At 31.3% G+C, this 27391-nt stretch overlaps 3 protein-coding genes and 1 long non-coding RNA gene across 7 annotated transcripts; 3 read left to right on the top strand and 1 right to left on the bottom strand.

Annotated features, from left to right (window-relative positions):
• Positions 1–3552: 3552 nt before the first annotated feature.
• Positions 3553–8548, top strand: LOC145960899 (ADP-ribosylhydrolase ARH3-like). The gene is made up of 6 exons (XM_083080615.1): positions 3553–3770; positions 3983–4140; positions 7406–7642; positions 7745–7851; positions 7957–8167; positions 8296–8548. Exons 1-6 carry the CDS (start codon positions 3608–3610, stop codon positions 8464–8466), a joined length of 1047 nt encoding a protein of 348 aa, XP_082936741.1. The 5' UTR covers positions 3553–3607; the 3' UTR covers positions 8467–8548.
• Positions 8549–9203: 655 nt separating this feature from the next.
• On the bottom strand, positions 9204–10568 carry LOC145960902 (uncharacterized). Its single transcript, XR_014435489.1, has 3 exons — positions 10481–10568; positions 9836–10409; positions 9204–9770 (listed from the first exon to the last, which is right to left on the bottom strand). It is a non-coding gene; the product is annotated as an uncharacterized LOC145960902 (long non-coding RNA).
• Positions 10569–10785: 217 nt separating this feature from the next.
• Positions 10786–15150, top strand: LOC145960900 (ADP-ribosylhydrolase ARH3-like). The gene is made up of 6 exons (XM_083080616.1): positions 10786–11301; positions 11526–11683; positions 13336–13563; positions 13659–13768; positions 13854–14064; positions 14193–15150. The coding sequence occupies exons 1-6, from the start codon at positions 11142–11144 to the stop codon at positions 14361–14363; spliced, it is 1038 nt and encodes a 345-aa protein (XP_082936742.1). The 5' UTR covers positions 10786–11141; the 3' UTR covers positions 14364–15150.
• Positions 15151–21529: 6379 nt separating this feature from the next.
• On the top strand, positions 21530–26793 carry LOC145960898 (ADP-ribosylhydrolase ARH3-like). 4 transcript variants are annotated; one of them, XM_083080613.1, is made up of 8 exons: positions 21530–21777; positions 21915–22077; positions 23290–23447; positions 25561–25803; positions 25906–26012; positions 26096–26187; positions 26245–26306; positions 26437–26793. In XM_083080613.1, exons 1-8 carry the CDS (start codon positions 21757–21759, stop codon positions 26605–26607), a joined length of 1017 nt encoding a protein of 338 aa, XP_082936739.1. In that variant the 5' UTR covers positions 21530–21756; the 3' UTR covers positions 26608–26793. The 4 variants fall into 4 exon arrangements, with proteins under 4 accessions (XP_082936739.1, XP_082936737.1, XP_082936738.1 ...); XM_083080611.1 differs by having other exon boundaries at positions 21531–21777; positions 26096–26306; XM_083080612.1 differs by having other exon boundaries at positions 21531–21781; positions 26096–26306.
• Positions 26794–27391: the final 598 nt, after the last annotated feature.

The raw sequence follows: 27391 nt of genomic DNA, 5'->3' as shown, positions 1-27391 counted from the left end.
GTCGAGAACGAGCGGGAGTGAGAGCAGATTTGCACGCCTCTAGTTTTAACATAGCGAAAATGTATAACATGTGTTTCTTTACTTGCCGCTACGTGGCGATTCCAAACTTAATTAACTCGTATTCGAATTTTCATCTAAAGTAGATATAAGGTCTACAAAGGACTAATGTAGTAATTATATATTTCTTGTCTTGTGTCAGTTTATTTTCTGATAAACTGATTTGATTTATTTAATATTCTGAATCATAATATGGGATCATGATTTGTTTAATAATCTGGATCCCTCGTTGGGATTCAGAATATTAAACAGATTTTCCTCAATTTGAATGGATATCATTATCATGGAGTTCATTTATTGCACGTATTAAAATATTCTGGTGTCGAGGGTATGTAAAATAATTGTATGTATATTATTGAAATAAATATTTAATAAGAAACATTTAATAAAAAACACTAATAGATGATTTTTTAAAGCCGTGAAATTTTTTTAAAGGTAAATGTTTTTTTCTATCTTTCTTAAACATTTTTTTATACTTTTAAAGGTTATTTATTAAATTTAAAACGGTCTGCATTTGTAGTAAAACGCGTTTCAATATTACAAATACGTTGCACCGTAACATTTTACTACAATCTTACATTGCAATATTCCTAAAAGCGGACATTTTAACGTTGCTGCAATCCCACAGCAATGGTGCAGCAACATCTTGCAGTAAATTTGCAATGTTGCAACATTGTGGTGAAAGATTGCTGCAATGTGTATGCAATCTTTGTGTGCTGTATGGGTACATATGTAGCATATAGGAAGCTTATTTACATGCTATAAGATGAAAAGCCAACCATTCTAGAAGAATATTCTCATCTAGCCATTTTTTTCTAATAATCCTTAAATCCATGATATTTTATGATTTTAAATATTGTGATTTATATTGTAAAATTAAATAATATAATATTAATATTAATTTATTTTTTCGCGCCCATAATATTTCATCTGCAGCGCGCATGTGCGACGGTTAGGCCCGATCTACAATAGATGGAGTAAGGAGTAAGGGCTCGTTCCCACTGAGCGCGTCACGCGTCGCGTCACCAGCGTGAGCCAATCAAAACATCCCATTGTAATAACATGTTTTTCGTGTTATTACAATGGGATGTTTTGATTGGCTCACGCTGGTTGACGCGACGCGTGACGCGCTCAGTGGCAACGAGCCCTAAGGGTGCGTCCCGATGGAGAAAGAAATAGCGGAGCGGAATAGTAACGGAAAAGTAACTATATGATGGCTAACCGATCAGAATGATTCCGTTCCGCCTTTACGTGACCGGGTTCCCCATGGCAAACGTTTTACGGAACGGAATGAAAACGGAAATTATGTACTACATAATATCATCATGTATTACATAGATATATCATGTCTGTGATAACCTATAACCTGGTGAAGCAATTTACTGAAATCACGTGTAATAAAATAATTAACATTATGTTATCAATAATTAACATTATATTATATAATTAACATTAATATTATCATTAATGATTTTTTAATTAATTTTATTATTAACGCGACATGGTAAATATTCATTATATTATATTAATACATGATGACATTATGTAGTACGTAATTTTCGTTTTTATTCCGTTCCGTAAAATGTTTGCCATGGGGAACCCGGCCATGTAAAGGCGGAACGGAATCATTCTGATTGGTTAGCCATCATATAGTTACTTTTCCGTTACTATTCCGTTCCGCTATTTCTTTCTCCATCGGGACGCACCCTAAGAGTAGAAGTAAGAGTTTTGACGTGAAGATGCTTACGCTGGTCCCGTCTACAATACGATGGAGTAGAAAGAATTAAGAGCCAATCAGAACGCAAGAGGAAAATTGCATCGAGTGTGTGAGAGATTCGAGATTATTTACCTTGACACTGTAATGAATAAAAATGTTATATTATGAAATGGAGTTTAATGAATTAATATTGGCAAGTATATTAGTCATTGCATGGCACCATCAATTAATATTAGAATGGAAACGACAAAAACAAAGACAAAGGAATTGCAGCACTATCCAGCACTTCGTATTCGGAATTCATCATTAAATTAATTCTTTATTTATCAATATTAATAATTTTTTTTATTAAGTGTAATCTATATTTACAACGGAACGGATTCACTCCCGCAACTTCGAATCTCGCATACTCGACGCAACTCTTCCTCCTGTGCCCTGATTGGCTCGGCGTAAGAAAAGCAGGAGTAGAAGTAAGACGAAATGGAAATAATTTATTTCGCTTACTCCCTTACTCCAACTCCTTACGCCGCTCTTAATCCTTAATCCATGCTTACTCCATGTATTGTAGACGGGCCAACTTCTTATTGTAGATCGGGCCTAAGACGAAATGGAAATAATTTATTTCGCTTACTCCCTTACTCCAACTCCTTACGCCGCTCTTAATCCTTAATCCATGCTTACTCCATGTATTGTAGACAGGCCAACTTCTTATTGTAGATCGGGCCTTAAGGTGCCTATACATGGCAGCATCAAGCGTCGAGCGTATGCGCAGAAAACCATTACTAGTACCATTGCGCAGGATTCTGAGTTAAGGCCTTTGCCCAATGCTAGGCAACAGGCAATAGGAATAGGGAATAAAAACTATTCACCAATAAAAACGCGGAATAGTAAATATTCACCAATAGGAGCAGAGAATAGATACTATTTCTGTTCTTATTGCCTGTTGCCTAGCATTGTGCAAGGGCCTTTTCCAGCTTCTTACGACGAATAACAAACATGTATGTCACACGAGATAGAAAGAATTAGATATTCTAATATATAATACTTATTAAAATTAATATTTATTAACATTATACATAAAATAACATTATACATAATACTACTATTATTAGTAAATTAAATATATTATAGAACATTTTACTACATCGATGCATCATGTTTTAAAATCTAATCAAACATTAAAGAATTAATTTTCATGAACTTTTCTTGCATGCTTTTTGTAACATACACAGTCCTATTTTATATATCTCTTATTATATATCTCCACGTTAGAAATATTTTGTAACAATGTTTTTATAGGCAACAAATTTGATACTTGTGAAGTTTGTATGTCAAGTATATGAAAATAAAATTTTAATCATGATTACATTAAGGATTGGTATTCGATCATCATTAATTCACAGTCTAAAACTTCTTATTCTACTAATGGTAAATATTATAATTGATTAAATTATATATAATAATATACAACTATTTTTGTAGCTGCACTCGAACTCGTTTTGAATCTGCACAATGGTGTTCTGAATCTGCGCAATGGTACCGGTATGGTTTTCTGCGCAAACGCTCGACGCTTGATAATGGCTATGGTCGGGGAGATGCTTTGGATGCTTTGAAGCGTTTGATTGACCAATCAGGATAAAAGGAGTAAAGATTTCTTTAACCTGATTGGTCAATCAAACGCTTCAAAGCATCCAGAACGTTTTCCCGACCGCAGCCGCTATCATTTTCTAACTTATTGCACTAGTGCAGCAGTGCAGCTAAAAAGAACAGACCCCATGTATAGGCACCTTTAGATTAGATTTCTCCGTATGTTTTTTATATATATTGTCAAAGATGGACTTGGAATTGTTGAAAAGTAAATTTCGCGGTACAATGCTAGGCGTTTTGGTCGGAGATATTCTTGGAAGTCCATACGAAGGCAAGAAAGTCGTATCGTGTCGCAAAAAAATTTATTTACAACGAAGACTCGATACATTGGAGGGAACAAAGTTCAGAGGTTAGATTTATTCTCTTTGAAAGTTTTTTTCTATTCATAATGAAGTTTCCCACGATGTTGATTTCTCGGGCGTTATTTTTCGCGCGAATTATTACTGCATAAAACTCAGACATTGTTTTTCCATTATATTATTTATATTTTTAATATACTTTTTTCTAAATTTTTTTAGTTTGTTCAGTTACAATTTTTTTATACTTCTTTCAATTGTATAGAGCCTGTCATGGAGTTTACAGATGATTCGGCAATGACTCGCTCTTTAGCTGAATCCTTAATTGAGAAACGAGATCTGGATATTGTTGACATAGCAAAGCGATTTGTGGAAAATTATTATCAAGAGCCCTATCGTGGTTATGGAACTGGTAGTATAAGTGTAATATAGTTTTAGCATTTATTTATATAATTTTAATCTATTTAAAAAAACATACAGTGCATATTAAGTATATAAATTTATGTTATACATTCAAATTTATATTCCCCTCAAGCATATTCAAACATATTAAAACAATATAATATTGAAATATATCTTAATAATATTAGTTTTAATAATATTATTATATTAAGAAGTATCATATTATATATACTGGGTGTTAAAAAAGTCTGGACACGGTCGAATATCTCGATAAGGAAGAGTTTTACTAGAAAGTGTTTCAGACAAAAGTTGTATGGCTTCGACGGGGACATAACATGGTACCATTGGTTTGACCTGGAAAAGTCTTTTGAAGGTCACGTGAAGGTCACCTTCAATTTTTTAAATGGAACCGCCTATTTTTTATTACATATTCTTGTAGTTTATCTCGAGAGCTTTCCGAAACACTATAATAAAGTATTTTTTCATCAAGTACTTTTCGAGTTGTAAGGCTTGAAATAATTTCTTAATTTTACATAAACCATAAAATATCTAGTAAAATATTCATTTTTCGATTATCTTACCTTAATACTTTTATGTACAAAATAATGAGAGGAATCAATTGGTCTAAAGAAAACACATAGTTGTTTTGAAGAAAAAATATGTAATTTGCAATTAACAATTCCATATTTTTTCTTAAAAACAACTATGTGTTTTCTTTGCACCAATTGATTCCTCTCATTATTTTGTACGTAAAAGTATTAAGGTAAGATAATCGAAAAATGAATATTTTACAAGATATTTTACGGTCTATGTAAAATTAAGAAATTATTTCAAGCCTCATAACTCAAAAAGTACTTAACGAAAAGGTACTTAATTATAGTGTTTTGGAAAGCTCTCGAGATAAGCTACAAGAGTGTGCAAAAATATATAGGGTGTTCCATTTAAAAAAATTGAAGTGACCTTCACGTGACCTTCAAATGACTCTTCAGTGTCAAACCAATGATACCATCTTATGGCCCCCTCGAAACCATAAAACTTTTGTCTGAAACATTTTTCTCTAAAATGCTTTGTTTCCGAAATAATTGCGTGCGTTAATTAAAATGGCTCACCCTGTATATTTTTTATCATATATATATATATATACACTCAGTCCAAAAAAAAGCGGTACACTTAAAATTTGGGAAAAAATCATCAAATTTCAAATGACGATAACTTCGTAAATAATAAAGATAGAAAGGTCTGTAAAAAATGAAAATGAAGCTTGAAATCTCTACTTTAAGAATCGATTTATTTCAATGTTGCGAGATAAATTTATTTAAAATGGCGGATAACAAAGCAAGAGCATGCGAAATTGAAAAAAAATGGTCCGAGTTTGCCACGGCACATGGCGTGAGCCAAATGTCGCAACTGAATGGGATAAAAAGCATATGATAGTACAGAGTTTCTTCCTTAAAATGCTTTTTTATTCATCTCGATACGATTATTTTTCGCCGAGACATTCGCATTTTAATAAGAAGGCAGCTTTTTACTTTAAATGCGAATAACTCCAAAAAATCATTGTATCGAGACGAACAAAAAAGCATTTTAAAAAGGAGACTGTACTATCATATGCGTTTTCTCATTGAGCTGGGACATCAAACTTTCGCCATGTACCGTGGCGAACTCGGGCCATTTTTTTTCAATTTTACATGCTCTCGTTTTGTCATCCGCCATTTTCAGAAAAATTGTCGTACAAAATTGCGATATAATTTGCGATAAAATTTCGAAAACTAGAAATACGAACCTTTAAAATGCTTTTTATAAAATCCTTCTAGCTGTATTAGGTGCTGAGATATTCAATTTTGAATTTTTAGCAACGCCGAATTGCAAGAATAAAAATTCCATGGTTTCGCTAGTACCGCGGTATCTTACGACTCCATACCGTACTCGTGGTTGTGTGCGTATGTGTGTTAGTGAGTGTACCTTCGTGCGAGTATATGTGTGTATGTGTAGTGAGTGAGCGCGCGCGCGCGTGTGTGTGTGTGTGTTTATCTCAAGGATAAGGACTCCATGGCTCATCAGCTCCACGGTATTTTGCGATTCCAAACCCTTCTTGTGCGTGCATTTGTGCGCGAGTGTGTGTAAGAGAAAGAGAGAGAGGGGGCACTGTATTATTAGTGTGTGTGTGACTACTTCTTGCACGAATTACACACACACACATATACACGCACGCAGGCACACTCACTAACACACATACGCACACTACGAGTACGGTTTGAAGTCTTAAGATACCGCGGTACTAGCGAACCATGTAATTTTTATTCTTGCAATTCGGTGTTGCTAAAAATTCAAAATTGAATATCACAGCACCTAATACAGCTAGAAGGATTTTATGAAAAGCATTTTAAAGGTTCGTATTTCTAGTTTTCGAAATTTTATATCGCAATTTTGTACGACAATTTTTCTGAAAATGGCGGATGACAAAACGAGAGCATGTAAAATTGAAAAAAAATGGCCCGAGTTCGCCACGGTACATGGCGAGAGTTTGATGTCGCAGCTCAATGAGATAAAACGCATATGATAGTACAGAGTCTCCTTTTTAAAATGCTTTTTTGTTCGTCTCGATACAATGATTTTTTGGAGTTATTCGCATTTAAAGTAAAAAGCTGCCTTCTTATTAAAATGCGAATGTCTCGGCGAAAAATAATCGTATCGAGATGAATAAAAAAGCATTTTAAGGAAGAAACTCTGTACTATCATATGCTTTTTATCCCATTCAGTTGCGACATTTGGCTGACGCCATGTGCCGTGGCAAACTCGGACCATTATTTTTCAATTTCGCATGTTCTTGCTTTGTTATCCGCCATTTTAAATAAATTTATCTCGCAACATTAAAATAAATCGATTCTTAAAGCAGAGATTCCAAGCTTCATTTTCATTTTTTACAGACCTTTCTATCTTTATTATTTACGAAGTTATCGTCATTTGAAATTTGATGATTTTTTTTTCAAATTTTAAGTGTACCGCTTTTTTTTGGACTGAGTATATATATATATATATATGTGTGTGTGTGTGTGTGTGTGTGTGTGTGTGTGTGTGTGTGTGTGTGTGTGTGTGTGTGTGTGTGTGTGTGTGTGTGTGTGTGTGTAATAAAATACTTTTACATTTATAAAAGATATCTCTTCCTGCAATTGTAATTTTTTGATAATTATAGTTTGTAATAATAATAAATTACAACAAACCATCTGTATATATATATATATATATATATATATATATATATATATATATATATATGTATGTATAGGTACTTAAGGAATTAAGAAAATTAAAGAATAAAAAAATTGAGCCAGGAATAGATGTGAAAGGTCCAGCAAAGGCTATATTTGATGGTCGAGGGTCTTATGGTAATGGTGGTGCAATGAAAATTGCACCTGTATCGTTGTATTCCTACAACAATTATGATAATCTTTTACATTATGTGAAAGAAGTGACACAAATTACACATGCGCATGAATTGGGAATAAATGGTGCTATATTACAAGTAATTACAGATTCATTTGTGTTAATAAGAAGAAAAATGCATACATTTAATATATCTATGTTAACAAATTATATGTTATACAAAAGTTTGTTGTTATCACAGGCTATAGCAATTCAACAAAGTCTATGTTTACATCCCAGTGAAGAATTAAACGTTTCTAATTTCATTGATGATCTTATAAATAAAATGGATAAAATCGAGGTTGAAAGGTATCTCTTAAAGAAAAATATATAATAATATATATTGATATAATATATATAATATATATTATATTTAAACAAAATTATTTTATACTCATATTAAATAAATTACAGCCAACCATATAAAGAACGATTAAAAAGAGTAAAAAATCTACTTTCTGAAACTAGAGATGAGCCTAATGAACAGAGGATAGTTAAAGAACTAGGTAATAACGTCAGAGCTTTAGAATCAGTCCCTACTGCAATTTTTTGTTTTTTAAAAGCACAAAAACGTATAAAGAGGATACGAACTAATAATCCTGTCAGAAGAGCAATTCAATATGCTGTAAGTTATAAATTTTATAGTAAAACTATCATGGCAGGTTAATTATAATGATATTGCACAGAAAAATATTTGTGAAAAATATCATTTATATTATAATTCAATATTATATGTACGTTATATTATTTTAGATTACTTTGGGAGGCGATACAGATACAATTGCTAGTATGACCGGCGCGATAGCAGGTGCATTTTATGGCCATGAAAAATTTAGTCGACTACTTTTATCACATTGTGAACAAGCAGATCGGTTTGAAGAACTGGCTGATGAATTGTTAGGTGTAGCAACATCTAAATCATAAGTAAATATGATGTACATAAGAAATATACATAAGAAGATAATACGAGAATTTATGAATAAATGCTATATATATATCATGAGAATACTATAATGTCTTTTATGTAAAACTATAAAAATTTATTAGTTCTCATCAATATAAAACAATTCTTTTTTATTTTTATTATATATTATTTAATAATACATTCATTTTTTTAAACGTTTTTTTGTGTTTTGTGGTACTGCTAATAAATATTGCATATTATAATTAAATATTATTGAAGCATTCGCATTACGCGCCTAATTCGATATGACAATACGTTGCACATATAGATGACAGCACAGTCGATGTATATAGGACTCTATCTATCACTAACATATACCGTCAGTCACATGTAATAACGTGTCTCCCGTTGTATCTCATTAATATTTAATATAATAAAGTGCATCTAATTCAAGTCAATCAATATTCATACGAGTGTTCATTTACCTCCACGTGCGTCCTGGCTAATAAATACATATTTACAAAATAGACATTTTAATTATTAATTCTAATGGTTTGTTTGACATTTAAAAATTACTTAATTTCTTTAATTATTTTATATTGATTTATATTTGGAAATTTAGTAATACTTCTAAGCTGAACAATATGCAAATAAAGTTGGCATTGCTTAATTTTTTAAAATTTTTCTAAATTTTTTTTATATTAATTTTCAGTTTTAAATTTTTAAATAAATTTTAATTATTTAATATAATTTTTAAAATTAAAACAACTATTTTATATAATAGAGTTTTCAATTAAAATATTTCTATTTAAACTTGTACAAATTTTCATCCTAAATTGGCGCAATTTTTTGATATTATTTTTGTAGGATATGTTATAATTGTATTAAAATAATTATTGCTGCATGAACTTGGCCTCTTTTATCTTTTTTTAAAAAGGTAAGTTTATAGAAATTATGTATATACATAATTACTCGAGCATGCGCATTGTAGTGTCGCATCAATGTTTTTAGTTAATTTACGATTAAATAGAGAGCACGCACGACAGGATGTAGTTCCATCAATCAGATATTGAAAAGAAGGTTACAGCGTGTATTAATAAAGAAATAAAGGCTGTGTTCCAATATTCACTGCCAGTACTTCGAAAATCTATGGTACGTCACACGTAAACTATAGATTTTCAGTACTGGCAGTGAATATTGGAACGAAGTCATAGTAGAAAATATTAGTCCTCGCCATGAAGTAAGAGAGAAGGAGATCGAACTTGATAGCGCGCGAGTAGAGAAAATAGTCCCGATTTGTGGCACCTAATTGAGAGGGAGTCCGCTGAAAAGAATAACTTCTCATGAATGGACACCATTTGTAAAGCAGTGTTAGCTATATACACATACATTTTCTTTATTTATTATTGCCTCTTGTTTTTCTTTTTCAGTCATCAAATATTTGAAATCGCATTTCTGTGTCAGAGAAGTGCAAATTCTGAAAATGCAACTCACAGATGGGACTTTTTTGCTGAATTCGTTGATGCCTCTCTCAGCAATTCTATCACGCCAATTATTGAACATTTTTTCCGTGCGAGCTGTAAAAAAGCTTTTTTTCCTTGAAGCATCTTTTTTTCTTCCTTTGGTGGTGCATTCGCGTATTCAACATGCCATTTTTCATGATAAAACTGCATAAAGCCACAGGTAAACAACTGAAATAAAGCCGGGCTGGCCGGGTAAGGTTAATAATTGCAAATGGCGCCCAACCATACAAAACTTACTGTTGCCAGTACAGTTTGTTAAAAAAAAGAAACAGTAAAAATTAAAAAACTATTAAAATAATATATTTTACGATATTGCGTTATTATTTTTTTCCTATATCTTTTTCTATAACACTTAAGAGTGTAGAGTAGAGTATCTATCACATCCTGGTGCTTCGCACGAGCGCAAGAGATATCGTTGCATATTACAAACGCACTTTTCTCTGAAATTATCAATGTTTTGTAAAAAAAGATAATATTTAGCCACTTTTTGCCATAATTATGCAGTATTTACGGAAATACGCTCCCATTTGAGTATAAAATATGCTTAATGTTTATTGATTTATTAGTCATTGGTGTATTTTTAATTCCATTGCATTTTTATCATTAGTCTATTTAATTTTACAGTTCTTATAACTTCATTAATACAGTTATATAATAAACTGAGATTAGATTACAGTGCGCTGTAACAGAGAAAAATCATTTTCTATCTCTCTCGCACCCGTGGGTGGACACCCGATCACGGCGACTCTTACGGTTAAGCGATGAACTGAAAACGGCTTCAAGATGTGAGTCACCCCCCACCACTAGAGTTGCAAGACCTAAGAGTATACACGACCGTGCTATTCCCTCAGCGGATTCCTTCTCAATTAGTCACAAATCGAAACCACTTTTGTTTCATGGAGTTCGATCTCCTTCTCTCTTACTTAATGATCTTATACTATCATTTACTTATACTACCTCACCACAGCAGCATGAGTGGGAATCTCCCCGCTCCTTGTCACTTAAAAAGAAGGAGAAGATGTTGGCAAGCGAGATCATAAACTTGTATTTGCCTGTTTCCTTTTATACACTTAATAATGACGTCATTAATCTGAATAGAAAACACATAACTGAAACTCTGAGTATTGCTCAGTATCACTTGAGTGTAAATGGCCAAATAACTATTGTTAAAGATGGACTTGGAATTATTGAAAAGTAAATTTCGCGGTACAATACTAGGCGTTTTGGTTGGAGATATTCTTGGAAAACCATTCGGGTTCAGAGAAGTGTCAGGTCGCAAGAAAATCTACCTACAACAAAAACTTGATATATTAGAGGAAACAAATTTGAGAGGTTAGATTTATTCTCTTTGAAAGTTTTTTTTTTATTCATAATAAAGTTTCTTTCGATATTGATTTCTTACGTATTATTATTTTTCGCGCGAATTATTAGCGTATAAAATTCGCACATTTTGTTTATGTATATACATATATATATATATTCTATATTTTATCTATATTTTTAGTTTGTTTAGTAAATCACAATTTTTTTATATGAAACCTCTTTTAATTGTATAGAGTTCGTTATGAAGTTTTCAAGTGATTCGGCAATGACTCGTTCCGTAGCTGAATCCTTAATTGAAAAACGAGATATGGATATTATTGATGTAGCAAAGCGGTTTGTGGAAAATTTTTATCAAGAGCCCCATCGTGGTTATGGAAGCGGTTGTATGAATGTCAGTAATATGGTTTTAGCATTTATATAAATATAATCTATTTAAGAAAATATATAGTGTGCATATATTCAGTATATAAATTTATATTATACATTCAAATTTATTTCCCTCATGCATATTTAAACATATTAAAACAGTATAATATTAAACATATTATATTAAAATATATCTTAATAATATTAAAAAGTATTTTATTTCATACACACACACACGCGCGCGCGTGTGTGTGTGTGTGTAATATACTTGATTCTGGATATGCGAGCAGAGGTGAGTGAGACACTTTCCAAAACATAATAGCGACGCACGGCGCTTCAGCGTTATGTTGATGAATAAACTCCGTTTTGCCGCGCGCGTAGTATTGAGTTACAGTGGGACAGCCTTTCTCGCCGCGCGCTTTCACTCACGCGAATTGGTCGATGTTTTTTAATTAATATCTCGAAATTTTACGTGGTTTCTTGTAAAATAGTATAGGATTTTTTAGTTCAGTTTAGCGAGATCTACTTATGGTTTTTCTTTGGTACGCAATAGCTAGAACACCCTATATATATATATATGTGTGTGTGTGTGTTGTGTGTGTGTGTGTATGTGTGTGTGTATGTGTATGTGTACATATATATATACAGGGTGGAGCATTTATAGTGACACAAGCAATTTTTTCGAAAACGAAGCGAGATATAAAAAAATGTTTCAAACAAAAGTTGTAGGATTGTAAGGAAACCATAAGATGGTGTCATTGGTTTGACCTTGGAAAGCCGTTTCAAGGTCACGTGAAGGTCACCTTCAATTTTTTAACCGGAACCCCCTATTTTTTATTACTTATTCTTGTAGCTTATCTCGAGAGCTATCCAAAACACTATAATAAAGTATTTTTTCATTGAGTACTTTTCGAGTTATGAGACTTGAAATCATTTCTTAATTTTACATAAACCATAAAATATCTAGTAAAATATTCATTTTCGATTATCTTACCTTAATACTTTTATGTACAAAATAATGAGAGGAATCAATTGGTGTAAAGAAAACACATAGTTATTTTTAAGAAAAAAGTGTTAATCGCAAATTACATATTTTTTCTTAAAAACAACTATGTTTTTTCTTTACACCAATTGATTTCTCTCATTATTTTGTACATAAAAGTATTAAGGTAAGATAATCGAAAAATGAATATTTTACTAGATATTTTATGGTTTATGTAAAATTAAGAAATTATTTCAAGTCTCATAACTCGGAAAGTACTCAATGAAGAAATACTTTATTATAGTGTTTTGAAAAGTTCTCGAGATAAGCTACAAGAATAAGTAATAAAAAATAGGGGGTTCCATTTAAAAAATTGAAGGTAACCTTCATGTGACCTTCAAACGGCTTTTCAAGATCAAACCAATGACACCATCTTATGGCCCCTTTTCAACCCTACAACTTTTGTCTGAAACATTTTTTTTTATATCTCGCTTCGTTTTCGAAAAAATTGCTTGTATCACTATAAATGCCCCACCCTGTGTGTATATATATATATACATATATACATATATATAAATAATAAAATACTTTTATAATCATAACAGATATTTCTTTCTGCAATTGTAATTATAATTTTTTCGTAATTAGGGTTTGTAATAATAATAAATTACAACAAATGTTTTCTGCATATATAGGTACTTATCAAATTAAAAAGTAAAAAAATTGTGCCAGGAACAGATGTGAAAGGTCCAGCAAAGGATGTGTTTAATGGTGCAGGTTCTTATGGTAATGGCGGTGCAATGAAAATTGCACCTGTTTCGTTATTTTCGTACAACAATTATGATAATCTTTTACATTATGTGAAAGAAGTGACACAAATTACACATGCACATGAATTGGGAATAAATGGTGCTATATTACAAGTAATTACAGATTCATTTATGTTAATAAGGTAAATGCATACATTTAATATATCTATGTTAATAGATATCTATCACTCAAAAATTTGTTATCACAGGCTATAGCAATTCAACAAAGTCTATGTTTACATCCCAATGAAGAATTAAACATTTCTAATTTCATTGATGATCTTATAAACAAAATAGATAAAATCGAGGTTGATGAAAGGTATTTGTTTTATAGAGAAATTATATATAATATATATGTATTATATTTAAACAAAATTATTTTAATCATATCAAATAAATTACAGCCAACCATATAAAGAACGGTTAAAAATAGTAAAAAATCTACTTTCTGAAACTGGAGATGAGCCTAATGAACAAAGGATAGTTGAAGAACTAGGTAATAACCTCACAGCTTTAGAATCAGTCCCTACTGCAATTTTTTGTTTTCTAAATGCACAAAAACGTATAAAGGGGATACGAACTGATAATCCTGTCAGAAGAGCAATTCAATATGCTGTAAGTTATAACTTTTATAATAAAACTATCACGGCAGGTTAATTATAATGATATTACACAGAGAAATATTTTTAAGAAATGTCATTTATATTATAATTAAATATTATATCTTCGTTACATTATTTTAGATTACTATAGGAGGCGATACAGATACAATTGCTAGTATGACCGGCGCGATAGCAGGTGCATTTTATGGCCATGAAAAGTTTAGTCGATTGCTTTTATCACATTGTGAACAAGCAGATCGATTTGAAAAACTGGCTGATGCATTGTTAGATGTAGCAACATCCAAAACATAACCCAATAAGCAAAATGTTAGCAGGTTGGCAGCAGATTGGCAGCAAATTCGATCAGAATCCCACACCAGAACCGTAGACACCATCTGTGTCCGCACTAAGCTTTTGTTTTGGGGATAGAGTCTGTAAAACATAACCTGTCAATAAACCGTCGGCAGAAACCGAGACCTCAATATAGTTAGCAGACAAATTCAATATTTCGCATTTTCTATTATTGCATTCGTTTGGGAATCATTTGGGCAAGTTTAGGAAAGCATTTTCATAGTTTGGGAAATAATAGTTTATTTATAATTAATAAAAATAAGTTCGGCGTATAGTTAGCAGAAATAATTTAAAAAAAATTTTTTTTTTTTTTTAATCAACGTAGAATTATTTGGGAAACACTTCTGTAACGGTCCCATAGTTTGGGAAATAATAATTTCAATGTAATAAATAAATAAAAATTTCACGATCATATAGTTAGCAGACAAATTTGATATTCTCTATTATCTATTAAACCAATCGCTTGGGAATCGTTTGGGCACATTTAGGAATAGATTCTCATAGTTTAGGAAATAATAGTTTATTTATAATTAATTAAAATAAATTGAGCGTATAGTTAGCAGACATAAATATTTAAAAAAAAATTTTTTTTTTTTTAATCAACATAGAATTATTTGGGAAACACTTCTGTAACGGTCCCATAGTTTGGGAAATAATAATTTCAATGTAATAAATAAACGATCATATAGTTAGCAGACAAATTTGATATTCTCTATTATCTATTAAACCAATCGCTTGGGAATCGTTTGGACACATTTAAGAATAGATTCTCATAGTTTAGGAAATTATAGTTTATTTATAATTAATTAAAATAAATTAAGCGTATAGTTAGCAGACATAAATATTTAAAAAAAAAATTTTTTTTTTTAATTAACGTGAAATTATTTGGGAAATATGTCTGTAATGTTTTTAACGTTTGGGAAATAATTATTTCATCTGAAAATCGGTAAATATGTCGATGAAAGGAGCCCGCCTCGATCTCCGGGAACTTAAGCCTACGGCACACGGTACAATTTTTCGTACTGGATTTGATAAGATTTAGTAAAATATTAGAAATGCTGCATTCTGATTGGTGCATTTTTAGTATTTTACTAAATCTTATCAAATCCAGTACGAAAAATCGTACCGTGTGCCGTCGGCTTTAGCCGGGCAACTTCGACTTTTTTAATTTTTTTTTTTTTTAATCATTTGCTGGTTAATTTCTTACGACAAGCATGGAGCTGACACACACACACACACACACACACACACACACGGGGGGGGGGTGCAAGGGGGACCTTCGGCCCCCTTCCCGCACCCACCCCGTCCCCCACGCTTCGCGTGAAAAGTTGCAAAGTGGAACCTCACTTCGCGTGGAAAGTTGCAAAGTGAAACCTTGCTTCGCGTGGAAAGTTGCACCCTCCTGCACCCACCCCGCCGGTAGGGGTGCCTACGGTAGGGTGCAACTTTCCACGCAAAGCGAGATTCCATTTTGCAACTTTTCACGCGAAGCGAGGGGGACGGGGTGGGTGCGGGAGGGGGGCCGAAGGCCCCCCTTGCACCCCCCCCTCGTGTGTGTGTGTGTGTGTGTGTGTGTCAGCTCCATGCTTGTCGTAAGAAATTAACCAACAAACGATTAAAAAAAAAAAAAAATTAATAAAGTCGAAGTTGCCCGGCTATGTTCCCGGAGGTCGAGGCGGGCTCCTTTCATCGACATATTTACCGATTTTCAGATGAAATAATTATTTCCCAAACGTTAAAAACATTACAGACATATTTCCCAAATAATTTCACGTTAATTAAAAAAAAAAATTTTTTTTTAAATATTTATGTCTGCTAACTATACGCTCAATTTATTTTAATTAATTATAAATAAACTATTATTTCCTAAACTATGAGAATCTATTCCTAAATGTGCCCAAACGATTCCCAAGCGATTGGTTTAATAGATAATAGAGAATATCAAATTTGTCTGCTAACTATATGATCGTGAAATTTTTATTTATTTATTACATTGAAATTATTATTTCCCAAACTATGGGACCGTTACAGAAGTGTTTCCCAAATAATTCTACGTTGATTAAAAAAAAAAAAAATTTTTTTTAAATTATTTCTGCTAACTATACGCCGAACTTATTTTTATTAATTATAAATAAACTATTATTTCCCAAACTATGAAAATGCTTTCCTAAACTTGCCCAAATGATTCCCAAACGAATGCAATAATAGAAAATGCGAAATATTGAATTTGTCTGCTAACTATATTGAGGTGAAACCGAGCAAGCTTTGCGCGATGCAATTTGATATTAGATTGCCAGCAGAAACCGAGCGAAATCTGCGCATGCAACCTGATGGCAAATTGACAGCAGAAACTGCACAAGATTTGCACTTACTTTTATTAATATTATATAAATGCTACAAAATTGATTATTACAGGTGCTAAATAAGAATATTATCGGCAAGTTAATTAAAATTTTCTTCTAAAATGACATATATGTCATATGTTATATCGTAATATATGTTAATGTAATATATGTTATATCGTAGTTATATCTCATATAGCGAAGGTCTAATTCAATTTAATTAAATTAATAATAAAGTAAATGATAAAAGTAAATGTAACTAGTAAAACTGGAAATGTAATTTATTTAGAATTAAATTCTTGCTTTATGCCTCAAATAGGCAGTACATGAATAATTTTCCATTTATCATATTGATTGCAATCAGTTTAATATTCTGAATCTCATCTGCTTGTATCAGATATCAGAAGTTAAAGTGATAGAAATTAAAATGATAATTACTATATTTTTAATCTTTTATTCATATTCGCGACTTTATATACTTCTGACAGAAATTAGATTACGAGAAAGTACAGCTCACGTAGCGGTAAGTGAAGGAACTATCGAATCATGCAAACCCTGTTCCGTTTCTGCCGTCAATCTGCTATCAGAGATTGTGTGCGCAGATCCTGCTCGATTTTTATTATCAATTTGCTATCAAATTGCGCCTCACAGATCCTGTTAAATTTCTGCTATCAATCTGCCGTCAGTTATATCTGCAGGCTTTACTCGATTTCTGCCGATAATTTGACATCAAATTTCATTGCGCAAATCTTGTTCGGTTTCTGCCGACAATCTGTTGTCAAATTGCGTTGCACAGATCCTGTTCAATTTCTGCCATCAATCTGCCGTTAGTTATATCAGCAGGCTCTACTCGATATCTGCCGAGAATTTGATATCAAATTTCATTGCGTAGATCCTGCTCGGTTTCTGCCGACAATCTGTTGTCAAATTGCGCCGCACAGATCCTGTTCAATTTCTGCTATCAATCTGCCGTCAGTTATATCAACAAGTTCTGCTTGTTTCTGTTTACAATCTTTTGTTTAGATTTTGTTGTATTTCTGCTGACATCCCTGGCAAAAATGAGACGTTTGTTTGGCGTTTACATGAACGTTTGTGGAAGTTCGTCGAGAGTTTAAAAACGATTAGTAAAGAGTTTGTAGAACAAAAATTGCAACACTGCAGCGTTTAAAAGACGTTTGTACGTTATAGCGTAATCGTAAACGTTTGAAAAGTCTGAGTAAACTCTGTACACGAAGATGTATCAACGTTTACTGAACGTACTCTGAAAAATGTTACCTCAGCATTGCAAAACTTTCATGTAACATTATATAAAGAGTTTGTAGAACAAAAATTGCAACACTGCAGCGTTTGATAAGCATTCAAAACCCAACAGCGTTATGTAAGTGCTCTTACAAAGTTTGAAAAGCATATAAACTCTCAGAAAACCCTCACTCAACGGTTGTTAACGCTTTATAAAGTTTCTTATTTTCGCCAGGGATGCTGGCAACATAATCGAATATATCAGTTTCTTTATACAAACTGTAATCTTTCTGCCTTTAAAATTTGTAATGGGCATTTGACGAAAATCTGTTCTATCAGATTTGGTTATCTGGGTAAATAAATAAATATGATACATAAGATAATATGAGAATTTATGAGTAAATGCTATACGTATATCGAGAGAATACGCAATGTCTTTTATGTAAAACTATAAAAATTTACTAATCCTCATCAATATAAAACAATTCTTTTTTATTTTTATTATATATTATTTAATAATACATCCAATTTTTAAACTAAATGAATTAAATTTTTAATAATACATTCAATTTTTAATTTTTCTTTATGGCTCTTGTTTTTTGTTTTTGTGTTTTGTGGCACTGCAAATGAAATATTGCATATTGTAATGAAATACATACAATATACTGTTCAATTTAATTTCTGATCTTAATGCAGGAGCTTCAGATATTAAATTGATTTTATATGTCGGACAAGTAAATGTCCGGCAAATAAACGAAAATACTCCATTCATTACCTATTTAAAATGTAAAGTGCAATATGCAAGTATAAATTATAAATAAAATTTTTATATGAAATTTTTATGTAAAATTTTATATGAAATAGATAAATTATATTATCATTTAGGGATTAAAGTATGTCCACCAATTTCATAAACATATATACCACGGACGTTCATTGAATGTCTGAAGAACGTAAAACGGATCATCTGTGGATATCCTCAATATCCTTAATAATGGTCATCTTATGGATGTCCTTCGGATATTTGTGTGCTGTCTGGGTTTATATTTGGAAATTTAGCAATATTTATAAGCTGAACAATATGCTAATAAAATTGGCAGTGCTGTTTTTAAATTAAAATTTTATTAATTTTTTTGTTTTATATTAATTTGTATTTTTCAATTTTTAAATAAATGTTTAATTTTTTAATATTTTTAAAAATTAAAACAACCATTTTATATAATAGAGTTTTCAATTAAAATATTACTATTTAAACCTGTACAAATTTTCATCCTTAATTGACACAGTTTTTTAGTATTATTTTTGTAGGATATGTTATAATTATATTAAAATAATTATTGCCGCATGAACTTGGCCTTTTATTTCTTTTTTTAAAAAAGTAAGTTTATGGAAATTATATACATAATTACTCGAGCAGGCGCATCAAAAACGATCCCAGGAAACTGTCCATTTACTGTCCATTACATATACTATGCTGTGAGTATAGCAAAATAATATTCAACCCTCCGTCTTTATTTTTCTAAAAATTATATTTAACTTTGGAAACATAATAAATATTGCAACATTTTTGATGATCTTCATTACATGTAGCATAGAAAGATTTACTACTATAAAACGAAATGTCAACCGTTCTACAAGAATCATCTAATTACAGTTTTACTAATAATTCTTAAATTCACGATATTTTGCGATTTTAAATATTATAATTTATGTTTAAAAAATTAGATAATATAATGTTAATATTTATTTTTTCGCGCCCGTAATATTTTGTCTACGCGCATGCGTGAAAACGTTTAGCAATGGCCGCATTCAGCGGACTCAACCGCTAAGTAGCAATCGAACATGATTGGTTTCTACTTTCAGGTCCGACCAATCAGCGTCGAATTACTTCGGAAAATCTAGTAATGTTGCCCAACTGTTGAGTTTGCTGAATGCGGCCAATATCAGTCAAGGTTTGTTCTTTGTAGCCAAACTAGTGCTGCACTGGAACTGCACTAGAACTAGCAGCAGAAAATTCTGCCAGTGCACGAGCACAATAAAAGCCCTTGCACAATGCTAGGCAACAGGCAATAAGAACAGAAATAGTATCTATTCTCTACTCCTATTGGCGAATATTTTCTATTTTGCGTTTTTATTGGTGAATAGTTTTTATTCCCTATTCCTATTGCCTGTTGCCTAATATTGTGCAAGGGGCTTTATTGGGAATAAAAAGAACGATTTAGTGCAGTACTAACATGGCACATCAAAATATGAGAAACATATAAATGTTCTATAAATAAGAAGAATTATCCGAGATTTGTCCGAGAAGAAGAAACTTATTTCTAATGAAATTTATTTTATTACAAATTTGTAGAAAAATTAACTTTAAGTTTATTAATTATAATTAAAAATTTATTTTAAATTTTTAAATTTTTTTAATTTTTCTATTCATTAATAATTGTTTTCATCTATATTCTTTATATTACTATTACTTTCATTACTATTATATGTCTTTTTTCGCAATTACCCTGGCGAAAATAAGAAACTTTATAAAGCGTTAACAACCGTTGAGTGAGGGTTTTCTGAGAGTTTATATGCTTTTCAAACTTTGTAAGAGCACTTACATAACGCTGTTGGGTTTTGAATGCTTATCAAACGCTGCAGTGTTGCAATTTTTGTTCTACAAACTCTTTATATAATGTTACATGAAAGTTTTGCAATGCTGAGGTAACATTTTTCAGAGTACGTTCAGTAAACGTTGATACATCTTCGTGTACAGAGTTTACTCAGACTTTTCAAACGTTTACGATTACGCTATAACGTACAAACGTCTTTTAAACGCTGCAGTGTTGCAATTTTTGTTCTACAAACTCTTTACTAATCGTTTTTAAACTCTCGACGAACTTCCACAAACGTTCATGTAAACGCCAAACAAACGTCTCATTTTTGCCAGGGTAATACGTTATTAATTAGAGGTTAAACTGCTGTTTGTGTTTAAACACATCACCATATTGAACTGCACCGCTGCACTACTTCAAGACCTAGGACAGACAGTACCATGGTGGAATGATGGACAGTATGGACAGTACAGTGAATTGTTAAGCTGGGTATACATCTACGAACGAATACCGAACGAACAGCGAATGCGAACGTTCGGACATTCGCGTACATGTTCTGAAGTTGTTCGTTCCTTTTCTCAGCTGTAACGAACACGAGCATTCGGTCAGATTCCCTATGTGTTCGCTATAAGATTTCAAGACACGTGTAGCATATAAAAAAAATACAAATTAGCTAATAGATAGACAATAAGTAGAATTGTATAATAAACGTACGCTAAATTATTATATTATATTCTGATTTTATATTATATATTATTAAAATATGAATTACATTATTTATAAATAATATATATTTTAATAATATTTTTGCCTTCATATATACATATAAACATATATGCATATAGTTTAAAAGTATATAAACCAGCAGCATCTGACGTCACTTCTGCTAAAAAGTTTCAATGTACACTTTCTGAGCTAGTGCAGCTAGTTCAGCTAAAAAGAACAAACCTATAGCTGGTCATGGCATAGGCTGTGTTCGCTTTGCACGCTCACGCGCTGTGAGCATCATTTTGTCTTTATTGCACATCGAATATCAAACAAAGATAGAACGATGCTTTCAGCACTGAAAGCGTCAAAACGAACGCAGCCATAGTCAGTGTATAAATGAATTTTCTTTTCCGCACATGCGCGTCGAACGCCATCATCCAATATACTGTGACGTCATAACTTAATTGAATGCACGTTCTTTTGATGTTGGCAAGTAAGATCATAAACCTGTATTTGTCTGTTTCCTTTCATTTACTTAATAATGACGTCATTAATCTGAATATAAAATACATAACTGAGTGACTCAGTATCACTTGAGTGTAAATGGAAAATAACTATTGTTAAAGATGGACTTGGAATTGTTGAAAAGTAAATTTCGCGGTACAATGCTAGGTGTTTTGGTCGGAGATATTCTTGGAAGACCGTACGAGGGCGAGAAAGTCATATCAGATCGCAAGAAAATCTACTTACAACGAAAACTCGATATTTTGGAGGAAATAAAGTTCAAAGGTTAGATTTATTCTCTTTGAAATTTTTTTTTATTCACAATAAAGTTTCTCTCGCCGTTGATTTCTCACGTGTTATTATTTTTCGCGCGAATTATTGCTGTACAAACTTCGCACATTGTTTTTCTATATATATATATATATATATATATATATATATATATATATATATATATATATATATATATTTACATATACAGGGTATCCTAGACCACCCGTACACCCCTTTTCTTTCAAAAACTAAGCATTTTAGAGAAAAACGTTTTCGACAAAAATTGTATGGTTTTGAGGGGAACATAAGATGGTGTCATTGGTTTGACCTTGGATGGCATCGTTAAGGTGAGGTCAAGGACACCTTTAATTTTTTAAATGGAACCACCTATTTTTTATTGCATATTCTTATAGCTTATGTCGAGAGCTTTCCAAAACACTATAATAAAGTATTTTTTCATCAAGTACTTTTCGAGTTATAAGGCTTGAAATAATTTCTGAATTTTACATAAACCATAAAATATCTAGTAAAATATTCATTTTTCGATTATCTTACCTTAATACTTTTATGTACAAAATAATGAGAGGAATCGATTGGTGTAAAGAAAACACATAATTGTTTCGAAAAAAAAAATGTAATTGTTAATTGCAAATTACATTTTTTTTTTAGAAACAATTATGTGTTTTCTTTACACCAATCGATTCCTCTCATTATTTTGTACATAAAAGTATTAAGGTAAGATAATCGAAAAATGAATATTTTACTAGATATTTTATGGTTTATGTAAAATTCAGAAATTATTTCAAGCCTTATAACTCGAAAAGTACTTGATGAAAAAATACTTTATTATAGTGTTTTGGAAAGCTCTCGACATAAGCTATAAGAATATGCAATAAAAAATAGGTGGTTCCATTTAAGAAATTAAAGGTGTCCTTGACCTCACCTTAACGATGCCATCCAAGGTCAAACCAATGACACCATCTTATGTTCCCCTCAAAACTATACAATTTTTGTCGAAAACGTTTTTCTCTAAAATGCTTAGTTTTCGAAAAAAAAGAGGTGTACTGGTGGTCTAGGACACCCTGTATATATATATATATATATATATATATATATATATATATATATATATATATTTTTTTTTTTTTCTATATTTTATCTATATTTTTAGTTTGTTTAGTAAATCACAATTTTTTTTATATGAAATCTCTTTTAATTGTATAGAGTCCGTTATGGAGTTTTCAGATGATTCGGCAATGACTCGTTCCGTAGCTGAATCCTTAATTGAGAAACGAGATCTGGATATTGTTGACGTAGCAAAACGATTTGTGGAAAGTTATTATCAAGATCCTAAACGTGGTTATAGAATTGGTTGTATGAACGTCAGTAATATAGTTTTAGCATTTATATAATTATAATCCATTTAAGAAAATATATAGTGTATATTCAGTATATAAATTTACATTATACATTCAAATTTATTCCTCTCATGCATATTTAAACATACTAAAACAATATAATATTAAACATATATTATATTAAAATATATTTTAATAATATTAAAAAGTATCTTACTTCATATATACAGGGTGTAACTAAAAAAGCGCCACGGAGCAAATAGCATTATTCCTGATTAAATAGTCGAAAAGTCCTGAATCTTTTTCTATAATGCTTAATAAAGTGGTAATTATTGAGTAAAGTTGCATCAATAAGCACCGATCTTCAGCCGGGCGCATGTCAGTGAGTCGGGCGTCTGATAGTGTGAGCCGAGGTAAACCGCTGATCAAAATTATGTACACTAAAGCGTCGTCTATAATGGCCGTAGCATAAGGTTGTAAGGCCGTAGTCGTAAGAAATTGACCAATCACAGTTGATTATTCTCCTGAACTTCAACTGGGATTGGTCAATTTCTTACGACTACGGCCTTACAACCTTATGCTACGGCCATTGTAGACGACGCTTAATGCCTACTAATGCCCAATTCCTGGGCATTACTGCTAAATTTTTAAAATTTAATAATTTAAATTTTAATAAATTTAAAATTATTATTTGGAAGAAAAGACTTAATAATACTTTAATAACGTCCATAATACGCATTAATACTTCAATAAAACCTAATAATGCCCAAGTAATGCCCAAGCAATGCCCAGTAATGCCTCAAATTTGTACACCGCAATGCCCTCAGCGGTTTACCCCTCGGTGTGAGCGCTCTGCCACTACGGCGCTATGTCATGCCGCTATCGTGCAATATTCTTATGCGTCGTAATAATTCGAAAAACTTTTATTTTGCATTAAAAATCATATTTCTTCCGTCAAAAGCGTTTCCATTAAAGAAAATTTCGACGAAGAGGTTAAAGATCGGTGCTTATTGGTGCAACTTTATTCAATAATTACCGCTTTATTAAGCATTATAAAAAAAAATGGTTCAGGATTTTTCGACTCTCGATTTTTAATCAGGAATAACGCTATTTGCTCCAAATAGCGCTGGTGCTTTTTTAGTTACACCCTGTATATATATATATATATATATATATATATATATATATATATATATATATATATATACAGGATGTAACTGAAAAAGCGCCGACGGAGCAAATAGCGTTATTCCTGATTAAAAATCGAGTCGAAAAGTCCTGGGTATCGATTGTGTAACTTTTTCTAAAGCGAAAACGTGAAAAGTGAAAAATTTTCGGCAATCACGTATTGATTTTAAAATGAAATCGATGTGTGATTGGAAGAAATTCTTCACTTTTTACGTTTTCACTTTAGAAAAAGTTACACAATCGATACCCTGAACTATTTTTTTCTATAATGCTTAATAAAGCGGTAATTATTGAGTAAAGTTGCGCCAATATGCACCGACCTTTAGCCTCCTTGTCGAAATTTTTTTTAAGAAAACGCTTTTGACGGAAGAAATATGATTTTTAATGCAAAATAAAGTTTTTCACATTATTGCAACGCATAAGAAAATTGCACGATAGCGGCATAACATAGCGCCGAAACGGCGGAACACTCACGCACACTACCAAGCGTGCGGATCATTGACGTGCGCCCGTCTAAAGGTCGGTGCTTATTGGTGCAACTTTACTCAATAATTACCGCTTTATTAAGCATTATAGAAAAAAATGGTTCAGGACTTTTCGACTTGATTTTTAATCAGGAATAACGCTATTTGCTCCGTGGGCGCTTTTTCAGTTACACCCTGTATATATAATATACAAGGTGTATCTAAATTCACGATAAATATTTTAATGTGACAAATTCTTTGTAACATTTTAAGACGAAAATTCTAATACGAAAATGTTGAAGTTATGATAGTTTTCAAATAGGAAAAGTTTAAAGATCACGAATTTATTATTACAAACCCTAATTATGAAAAAATTATAATTACAATTCCAGAAAGAGATATCTCTTTCTGAAATTGTAATTATAATTTTTTCATAATTAGGATTTGTAATAATAAATTATAACAAATCTTTTGCGCATATATAGGTACTTACTGATAAGAAATTAAAAGAATTAAAAAATAAAAAAATTGAGCGAGGAATAGATGTGAAAGGTCCAGCAAAAGATTTGTTTGATGGTGCAGGTTCTTATGGTAATGGCGGTGCAATGAAAATTGCACCTGTATCGTTGTATTGCTACAACAATTATGATAATCTTTTACATTATGTGAAAGAAGTAACACAAATTACACATGCACATGAATTGGGAATAAATGGTGCAATATTACAAGTAATTACAGATTCATTTGTGTTAATAAGAAGAAAAATGCATACATTTAATATATCTATGTTAACAGATTATCTGTCACACAAAAGTTTCTTGTTATCACAGGCTATAGCAATTCAACAAAGTCTATGTTTACATCCCAGTGAAGAATTAAATGTTTCTAATTTCATTGACGATCTTGTAAACAAAATGGATAAAATCGAGGTTGAAAGGTATCTCTTAAAGAAAAATTATATATAATATATATGTATTATATTTAAACAAAATTATTTTAATCATATCAAATAAATTACAGCCAACCATATAAAGAACGGTTAAAAGTAGTAAAGAATCTACTTTCTGAAACTGAAGATGAGTCTAATGAACAAAGGATAATTAAAGAACTAGGTAATAAGTTTACAGCTTTAGAATCAGTTCCTACTGCAATTTTTTGTTTTCTTAAAGCACAAAGACGTATAAAGAGGATACGAACTGATAATCCTGTCAGAAGAGCAATTCAATATGCTGTAAGTTATAAATTTTATGATAAAGTTTTATGATACCATGGCAGATTAATTATAATAATATTGCACAGAAAAATATTTTTAAAAAATGTCATTTATAATTAAATATTATATCTTCGTTACATTATTTTAGATTACTTTGGGAGGCGATACAGATACAATTGCTAGTATGACTGGCGCGATAGCAGGTGCATTTTATGGTCATGAAAAGTTTAGTCGACTACTTTTATCACATTGTGAACAAGCAAATCGATTTGAAGAACTGGCTGATGCATTGTTAGATGTAGCAACATCCAACACATAAATAAATAAATATGATACATAACAAGATAATACGAGAATTTATGAATAAATGCTATACGTATATCGTGAGAATAAGCAATGTCTCTTATGTAAAACTATAAAAATTTACTAGTCCTCATCAATATAAAACAATTCTTTTTTATTTTTATTATGTATTATTTAATAATACATCCAATTTTTAAACGTTTTTTTGTGTTCTTGCTTTTTGTTTTGTGGCGCTCCCAATGAAATATTGCATATTGTAATTAAATACATATTTAAAACATAGACATTTTAATTATTAATTCTAATTGTTTGTGTAATATTTAAATTTAATTACTTAATTTCTTTAATTATTTTATGTTGATTTATATTTGGAAATTTAACAATATTTCTATGCTGAACAATATGCTGATAAAATTGGCAGTGCTAAGTTTTTTAATTAAATTAATAATATATTATGATTTTAAATTATTAATATTATGATTTATATTTAATAAATTGGATAATATAATGTTAATGTTAATTTATTTTTTCGCATCCGTAATATGTTATCTGCTACGCGCATGCGTGAAGACGTCTAGCAATATCATGGCAGAGAAGGAGATGTAAGCGCTTACGTCTGTCGTAGTCATGGACGTAAAGTAAGGCAGAGAAAAAAGTATATGCAACTTACGTATGCGTTCTTCTCTCTTACTTTACGTTCACGACTGCGACAGATGTAAGCGCTTACGTCTCATTCTCTGCCATCAGCTATAGGGCCTGAGCACAAAGATGTTGTAACTGTTTCCGACAAAGTCGTATGC

This window comes from Camponotus vicinus, unplaced genomic scaffold, assembly GCF_025532165.1.
Source record: "Camponotus vicinus isolate PSW18456_S1 unplaced genomic scaffold, iyCamVici1.0 SCAF_10, whole genome shotgun sequence".
In the NCBI taxonomy this organism is placed as follows: Eukaryota; Metazoa; Arthropoda; class Insecta; order Hymenoptera; family Formicidae; genus Camponotus; species Camponotus vicinus.
Note: the sequence above shows the minus strand (reverse complement) of the source record. Positions and strands in the feature narration are given on the sequence as shown.

Coding starts and splice junctions, on each gene's coding strand:
- LOC145960899 (XM_083080615.1), top strand. CDS start 3,608: ATGGACTTGGAATTGTTGAAAAGTAAATTTCGCGGTACAATGCTAGGC. Junction 7,643..7,744: donor TAAATGGTGCTATATTACAA/GTAATTACAGAT, acceptor TTGTTATCACAG/GCTATAGCAATTCAACAAAG. Junction 8,168..8,295: donor GAAGAGCAATTCAATATGCT/GTAAGTTATAAA, acceptor ATATTATTTTAG/ATTACTTTGGGAGGCGATAC.
- LOC145960900 (XM_083080616.1), top strand. CDS start 11,142: ATGGACTTGGAATTATTGAAAAGTAAATTTCGCGGTACAATACTAGGC. Junction 11,684..13,335: donor ATGGAAGCGGTTGTATGAAT/GTCAGTAATATG, acceptor CTGCATATATAG/GTACTTATCAAATTAAAAAG. Junction 13,769..13,853: donor AAAATCGAGGTTGATGAAAG/GTATTTGTTTTA, acceptor AATAAATTACAG/CCAACCATATAAAGAACGGT.
- LOC145960898 (XM_083080611.1), top strand. CDS start 21,757: ATGCACGTTCTTTTGATGTTG. Junction 22,078..23,289: donor GGAGGAAATAAAGTTCAAAG/GTTAGATTTATT, acceptor TTAATTGTATAG/AGTCCGTTATGGAGTTTTCA. Junction 26,307..26,436: donor GAAGAGCAATTCAATATGCT/GTAAGTTATAAA, acceptor ACATTATTTTAG/ATTACTTTGGGAGGCGATAC.